Here is an 8,288-nt window from a genome sequence, read left to right as displayed (position 1 = left end):
AATCATGGGATCAGCATTGCTCCCTTCCATGCCCGGTGGCAAACCACCACCTTCAATCGCCTCTTTATGAAGTTGGGGCGTTGGAAGCCTCAGCTCCTGTATTTCTGGTAAGTTGCATTTGAAACCCCTTCTCAGTGGTCTGTCTGGCATTGCGTCAAAAGATGGAGTTCACCGTTCATGTGCCCATTGCTAAAATTTGAGGTGCAAGTTTTGTCAGGCTGTAGTGCTGGAATTTGTTTGTTGACAGGTATTACTATCCTTTCGCAATCAGAATAATCCAAATTTCTATCAATCTATGAGACCCGCAATAAGTTGCAGTTTTGAGTGCGATTGTAGTTAACACGAGGTGAGAGATTGGCAAAGAAAGCATTGCAACGGGGGAGGTCAGAGGTGACAAATATATGTATTGTCATCCCGCTCCCCCCTCAGTCGAAGCAAAACACTCAGACACAGAGTCATTTTACCTCCTTCATCTTTATTCCGGGCCCTGGACGGAGAGAGCACGATTGCCCATATGCACAGATATGAGTTCACAGTCCTCTCTGGAAGAGCAGTTTCTTAATGAACTATGTAGCCATTTTACAGAGAGGAGCATCCAGATAAGGCAGCCTACATATTGATTGGGTGACTGCTACAATCAGCGAGTGTCAATAGCAAAGATTAAGCCATCTGGTGTTAGACAGTGAATGTTCTTAACCTTAATTGGCTTCACATAATGGAATACTTTTCATGTTGTTAAACTTGAAATGCTTCTAATACTGTTAAATGGCTGTACATAATGACTGCTTTTCCATCTCGTTCATGCATTACCCTTGCCTCCAGCGCCCCATTGTTAACTGTAAGTTTTTATTTGATCTGATTCAGTCTCGGCTGAGCCTCTTGTTTCACAAAACTCAGCACTTATCTCATTCCCCTGCCAGCTTATACGCCTGTAAACATTCTCATGTACTGAAGTTTCAGCTGCATGTGGACCAAACAGAAGGGAGACCTTGGTTTGCTGGCACTCAAAGTAATATGAACAGTTCTAGCTATTGTATGATTGACAGGGTATCTCGGCATTTATTTTCTAAAACAAGATGTTGAGGAACCCACAAGCAATTTTAAATAAAAACAAAGTACTGGAGAAACTCAGCGGGTCTGGCAGCAGCTGTGAAGAGAGAAAGAGTTAACGTTTCAAGCCCTAGGTGTTAGGATCAAGTGGTATTTATGTAGACAGGGTGGTTATGAAGGCAGATGGTAATTACTCAGGTGTTTGAGTGTATGAGTCGGGATGTCATGTTGAGGTTGTACAGGATGTTGGTGAGGCCTCTTCTGGAATACTGTGTCCAGCTCTGGTCGCCCTGTGACAGGGAGGATATTATTAAGCTGGGCAGGGTTCAGAAAACATTTACCAGGATATTGCCAGGAATGGAGGGTTTGAGCTAGAAAGAGAGGTTGGATAGGCTGAGACTGGAGCATAGGAGGTGGATGGGTGACCGAGAGATTGATAAAATCATGAGGGGTATAGATTGGGTGAATGGCAGGTGTCCTTTCTCTAGGGTGGGGGATTTCAAAACCAGGGACACATTTTTAAGGTGAGAGGAGAAAGATTTTGTAGAGTGGTTTGTGTGTGGAATGAACAGGAAGTGTTGGATGCGGGTATAGTTACAATGTTTAAAAAAACATTTGGATAAGGACATGAATGGGATATGGTTGGAGGGATGTGGGCCAAACGCGGGGAGGTGGGGCTAATATAGTTTGGGATTCTGGTCGGCGTGGGCTGGTTGGACCAAAGGGTCTGTTTCCATGCCGTATGACTCTGGGGAGGGGGTGATAAGATTTTAATCTATAATTGTCAAATGAGAAAAAAAATAATCAGTAATCTCTTCCTTTAGGGATCAGTGACCATAAATGAAGGGATTTTGCTGTAAGTTTGAAAGTGACGTGGTTCATTCCAAAACTAGGTCCATAAATCTAAATAAAGGAAACAATGAAGGTGCAAGAGAGAGTTTGATGTTCTAAAAAAAAACTAAATTTCCTTCAGAAGTCAGCATCTACAGAGACAAAGCAGAGTCAACAGTTATGGGTCCAGTGACTCCTCTTCAGAACTTCTGTAATGCCATAATTGCGTTCCAGCGAAACCTCGCTTAATAAAAAAATCACTTAAGAGAAATACTGGGGCCAGTGGGAAAAGTGAGGTTACAGGCAGTCCAAAAAAAACCACTCACAATCACTCAGTGATACCCAAAAGTCTAACACAAAGTAGAGCGCAGTGTGAATTAAGGTATAAATCATACTTATCAATGAAAGAAAATTAAATTGAACACAGTACGTTTAATGCAGGGACGGAGAGTCACCATAATGCATAAGGTAGACTCCCCCATTCCTGTTAAGCGAGCTATATCACATATTCTCTCCTTACACAAAATGCTTTATAAGGTCTAGCTTTTCTTCCAGTGTTTTGCCTTTTGCGTTCACCACCTGCAATTTAATCAACAGGACGCTTCTTGCGAACTTTCTTGTCACTATGTCCCTCCACTTTCTTAAAAATAAGCATTATGTAGGAGTAGTGTACCTCACACAGAAAGCCGCTCCCCGGGCGGTGCCCCTCGCCGGAAGCCGCTCCCCGGGCGGTAGCTGACTTCAGCGCATGCACAGACTGCCATGAAGACGTTAGCAGAGACTTGACCGTGGAAAGAGCGCATACGCCGAACGAATCCGGCAAACCAATCACGGTTGGAATTGTCCTCTTGCAAACAGAGCTAAACCTTCTTGAAAATACCATTCCTTAATTCCTCAGTGATATTGTAAGCAAATTGCGCTGCCGGAAACTGCATTATCCCCGACCTCCCTGTAGTTCAGTAGATCACAATAAATGGTGACCTTGCCTGCAGTGCTCCTGTGCCAATAATGAGTTAAAAAGTTAAATTCTTCTTTCTGACAGTGCAACCAACACCATGAAAGGTTTCTGTCTCAAAGTATATGCTACTTGATCTAATATTGAGCTGATTTATTATGTTGGGATTGTTTATCTGCGAAACACAGTTGGTAGCACTCAAGACTCTGCGTTAGAAGGTTACAGATTTACATCGTACTTTTGATGCCTTTAATGTACGGTCTGCTTTTGGGCAGAATGGAGGGAGTGTTGAACCTCGAGGCATGGTCTTTCAATCGTGAATTCGAAAAGAAGCCTTACCTGCACCCCCGAGGCGCATACAAAAGATTCACTGGTACAATTTGAAGAACAGGATCCTCCCAATATTTATTCATTTGACCCATGATGTGAAATCGATTAGATTTCCTACAGTGTGGAAACAGGCCCTTCAGCCCAACAACTCCGTACCGACCCTCCGAAGAGTAACCCACCCAGACCCATTTCCCTCTGACTGATGCACCGATTTGGTCATGATTATGCTAGCTTTCTGTGGGAGTTTGTTGTGTGTAAATTCGTTGTCACGTTTTCTGTGTTCCAACAGTGGCAGCAGTTTGAAAGTGTTCATCACTGTAGCTCACTTTTAAGTTGCAGATGGTGCCACGTAAATGTACCTCGTGATCCAGCTGAAGAGCTCCGAGTGGAACTTGGCAAACAAATTTTATTGCTGTTGCACGTCCTGCAATTTTCGATGTGAAATATTTTTCTGTCTGGCTGTGAGCCCAGTATGGAATATATATTGTAAATATTAAGAATGTTACAATTGTATTGAGACACCTAGCAGTGGAACATGCTGTATGGAAACAAGTTGAACTTTGGGCTTTGTGTAATTTTCAAATCAACGTCCGACAGATTTTATGAATCAAGTATATCTTTGGGGAAAAAAGATAGTGCTGTTAGCTAAGCACCTTTTAAAGCCATCAGCATGTTCTCAGTGAAGGTCCCATTATTTCTCGTAAATAATTGGTCCAGGTGATGGATCACAGGTTTTGTTTTCTTGTTCCAGGTTCAGTGTGGGAATGGTCTTTGGCGTGATCTCCATGTTCATCTCAATATTGCTGCTAGCCAAAACCTTCTCTCAGACCTTGGCACTGATGACAGCAGAAAGCCCTACACCTGAGAATGAGCGTATTCTACAAGTAGTGGTAGGTGACCTGAAATGCGGAGGAGAATAGAGACACCGTCCACTGCACCTGAGAAGCGTGAAGACTTTGAGGGGTTGTGATCGGGCCCAATAATGGCAGACCATAGAGTCCCTACAGTGGGTAAACAGGCCATTTGAGTTCACACCACCCCTCCAAAGGGCATTCCACCCAGATCCACCACCACCACCCAATGCCTGCCATTTTTAATGGCTAATCCCGCTCAGTGACAGGGACCTGGATTCCATTCTATCCTTGGGCATCTATCTGTGTGTGGTTTGCACATTCTCCCCGTATCTATGTGTGTTTCCTCCGGGTGCTCCGGTTCCCTCCAGTGGTCCAGTGCAGGGGAGTTGGATTGGCCATGCTAAATTGCCCATTTTGTCCAGGGATGTGCAGGTGAGGTAGATTAGCCATGGGAAATGCAGGGGTTGCAGGGATCAGGTAGGGGGTTGGATCTGGGGTGGATGCTTTTCAGAGGGTCAGTGTGGACTCGATGAGCTGGTTGGCCTGCTTCCACACTGTTCTGTGGAGGAGTGGGGTTTAGTTGAGTGGGCAGGGGTGTTGGTTCTGTGGGATGAGGGTGTTGGGGGGTGGGTGTGGGAGTTGGTGGGGATGGTCAGCAGTTTAGTAGATACAGGGTCAAGAGAGCAGGAGGTCTGTCAAATGAACAAGATCCGCTCAGGCAGCATGAGGAGACCAGAGAGAAACGTACTAGTTAAGGGCTAGGGCCAGGGGGTAGCTTTAGAGGAAGTTTGGCTGGAAGGATGTGGCAGAGGCAGCTATTAGTGAGGGTGTTAGATCTGAGCTGTTAACGGATCAAGCATTTTCACCTTCCTTGTCCTTAAGACTTGTTTTGTTTGTCTGACATGAGAGTAATCTGCTGGTTAGGCTGGCTGTATACAAGGTCCCAACTTGCGTTCATCGTGCAGTCACCTTTGGTTGCAAACAATTCCAACTGCTCGTGTACCCAGGCCATTCTACAGCACCTTATGGAATGTGACATGAATGATGGCACTAACTATTAATCACATCCTGTTGTCTTCAATAGGTGCCCGGTGTGAACCTGCCGATCGGTCAGGTGGTCTATTTCTTTGCTGCCATTTTGATCAGTGGTGTCATTCATGAGATAGGTCATGGTGTGGCTGCAGTCAGGTATGTATTCATTTAGTCTCACCCTTTGCTTCTGTGGGATCGTAAAAAGTGTGGCACGGATTGCTCCGCTCTGGCCTGGACTTTGGACCGGGTTCTTTTGTGTTTCCTATTTCCTTTCTTGGAGAATAAAAGTGAACTGGGTGGAGGAGCTTGTCGTCTGGTTAACAAACCTGTAGCCATCTTTATTGCAGGCCACTCGACTTGGGCAGGGGCTTGGCTCTCTGAGTTCCCAGGCTCTGTACACCGACAGCTAGGAGGTACCCCCCGTCCAGTAGATTTGGCACCAGAACTGAGAGCTGGAGTGTTTGTGACCGCTTGCCCGCACTGACCAGGGCTGTGATTTGAGTTCTGTCCCTTGTGGCCCAGAGCCAAAGGGGACCGCTGAAGCAAGACCTGGTTTCCCCCTGAATGTCGGATCAAGGGAGAATGACTGAACAATCCTGGGAGCAAGCCATTTGGCCCATCAGGACCACACCAACCCTCTGAAGAGCGTCCCACCCAGCCCCAGCCCCTACCCCATTCCTGTAGCCCTGCATTTCCCAAGACTAATCCACCTAGCCTGCACATCACTGGACACTATGGGACAATTTGGCATGGCCAATCCAACTAACCTGCACATCTTTGGATTGTGGGAGGAAACCAGAGCAGGCACGGGGAGACTGCGCAGACTCCACACAGACAGTTGCCTGAAGGTTGAATCGAACGCAGGTCCCTAGTGTGGTGAGGCAGCAGTACCACCCTATCAGCCTCAGGTTCTGGGTTATCGTTTTATCGCCTCCTCCCTCTGTATTTCAACATCTCTGACATCAGAAGTCTAGTCCTTTCTGTCCATTCCCTTTCCCCTCCGTGTTCACTTGGGATGGAGTTGGCACAGCATTGTTCAGCCAGCTTAACTCAGTTTGCTAGTGTGTGTTGTCAAAGTAAAAGGCTGGATGTAACTCTCTCTGTGGGCAGGATTGTTGTGTGGCTTGCTATGACAGTGTCACTAAGCTCATTGTCTGCTCTTCCCTCTGCAGGAGTTTACCTCCCAGTGGTGTGGGCAGGGATTCTGTGTGCACACTTGGTCAGAAGCCTTCTTTCCCATACTGCCCTTGTCTTGCAATGTGCTTCCAAACCCACGTTCATGCTGTTGTGAAGACCCATGTTACCAACCCACTACCTTGTTTGATTTCATCCTGTTTCTGCTGCTGAAACATTCATTCACACCTCCTTTTCCTCCAGACTGAGCCATTCCAAATCAACCCTGGCCTGTCCTTAGAGCTGGCACGGTGGCTACGTGGTTAGCACTGCAGCCACACAGCACCAGGGGATTTCGGTTCGATTCTACCCTCGGGTGACTGTGTGGCGTGTACACGTTCTCCCTCTGTCTGTGTAGGTTTCCTCTTGGTGCTCAGTTTCCACCCGCAGTCCAGAGATGCGCAGGTTTGGTGGATTGGCCATGCTAAATCGCCGAGGAGAAAGTGAGGACTGCAGATGCTGGAGATCAGAGCTGGAAAAGCGCAGCAGGTCAGGCAGCATCCAAGGAGCAGGAGAATCGACGTTTCGGGCATGAGCCCCGCAGCGTCCAGGGATATGCAGGCTAGATGGATTAGCCTGGCAAATGTAGAGTTACAGGAATAAGGTAGGAGAGTTCGCCTGGATGCTCTTTGGAGGGATGATCTGGACTCAGTGTATCAAATGGCCTACTTCCACACTGTAGGGATTCTATGATTTTATGATTGTCTCTTACATTCAGCATCCACCACCTCAATGTCATCCAATTCACTGATAGGCATCTGTTAACATAAACTTTTGATTTTAAAATGGTCATTCTGGTTTTGAAATCCATCTATGACCTCTCTCCTCCTATCTCTGTAATCTACTCCAACCTCTCAACCCTCCGAAATATCTGCGCTCTAATTCTGGACTCTTCTGCATTTGCTGCCCCATCTTTGAATCTGCCTTCAGCTGCCCTCGCTTCTAATGATGGAACTGCCCTGCATAAACCTCTCTGTCTCTTCTTCAGTTGCATCCTTTAAGACGATCACTTTACAACCAACCTCTTTTACCAAGCTTGTGGAGTCTGATTAAACATTGCCTGAGTTGACTGGCTGTTTAATTTTGGTTTAAAATCTCAGGCTATTTTTAGAAGTAGTGGTGCTGTAGAAATTGCTTTAGATGGAGCTGCTGTGTTAGGTTATGTCACATAACAGTAGGAGCTATATCTCAGCACCACCTACAGATGCAATACTGCTGGGTTATGCAGTGTAAGTTTTAAAGTTTGGGAGTTACAGATTACCCAAAGTAGCCAGTCAAGAACGCAAGTCATTTGACAGTGTTTGATAATTGTAAGAAGTAATAGATGGTAAGTGTAAGCCAGTAAAAATAATAGGGTGGCACGGTGCCCTACAGCGCCAGGGACCTGGGTTTGATTTCAGCCTCGGGCAACTGTCTGTGTAGAGTTTGCACGTTCTTCCCATGTCGCGTGGGTTTCCTCCCACAGTCCAGGGATGTGCAGGTTAGGTGGATTGGCCAAGCTAAATTGACCATAGTATCCAGGGATATGCTGGCTAGGAGAATTGGCCATGTGAAATGCAGGTTACAGGTATAGGGTAGGTAGGTAGGTTGCTGTTCTAAGTAAATATGAAGTGTAATCTGAATAGACTGGCAAGGCATACAAGCCCAGACGGGGGAGAGAGCTGTTTACTGATCCCCAGTGGGTGGGTGACACAGGGTGAGTGTTAATTTCTGTACCTTGTGGCAACAGCTTTCTGCTCACTTGCCCAAGTGTCAGCAAACTCTTCTCCAGGCCTTCCTCCATCTTTCCTGGTGTTGGAGGCAGTTTGCCAGACGAGGATTGACCCTCCCTCTTGACCGCCCCTTCAGACGTTCCGTTTTTGAGGCCAGTTGCTGAGCTTGTGTCAATCACCGGTTCGCCACGTCTCGACAGGGCACGTACCCAAGATGTCATTGACGTTCTTGTCTGTCGCTTGAGCTTGTGGTCATCCTTTAGTGTACCTCACGCTGGGAGCCATTTGTTAGTGAGCACTGGACATTTGTACAGATAAGATACAGTCTGCAGCTCTGTCAGCTTAGACACG

General features: G+C 46.5%; 1 protein-coding gene across 3 annotated transcripts in view; it reads left to right on the top strand.

Annotated features, from left to right (window-relative positions):
* Nucleotides 1-6: 6 nt before the first annotated feature.
* The window catches only part of mbtps2 (membrane-bound transcription factor peptidase, site 2), a 35,276-nt gene continuing 26,994 nt past the window's right edge, over nucleotides 7-8,288 (top strand). For all 3 annotated transcript variants that reach the window (XR_011962516.1, XM_072584655.1, XM_072584653.1), the window contains exons 1-3: nucleotides 7-107; nucleotides 3,918-4,056; nucleotides 5,105-5,208. Coding sequence is in view for 2 of the 3 variants with exons in the window: in XM_072584655.1 (XP_072440756.1) it covers nucleotides 67-107; nucleotides 3,918-4,056; nucleotides 5,105-5,208 (284 nt within the window). In the remaining variant the exon portion in view is untranslated. The remainder of the gene's footprint in view (nucleotides 108-3,917; nucleotides 4,057-5,104; nucleotides 5,209-8,288) is intronic.

This window comes from Chiloscyllium punctatum, chromosome 15 (genome assembly GCF_047496795.1).
Source record: "Chiloscyllium punctatum isolate Juve2018m chromosome 15, sChiPun1.3, whole genome shotgun sequence".
Classification (NCBI taxonomy): Eukaryota; Metazoa; Chordata; class Chondrichthyes; order Orectolobiformes; family Hemiscylliidae; genus Chiloscyllium; species Chiloscyllium punctatum.
Note: the sequence above shows the minus strand (reverse complement) of the source record. Positions and strands in the feature narration are given on the sequence as shown.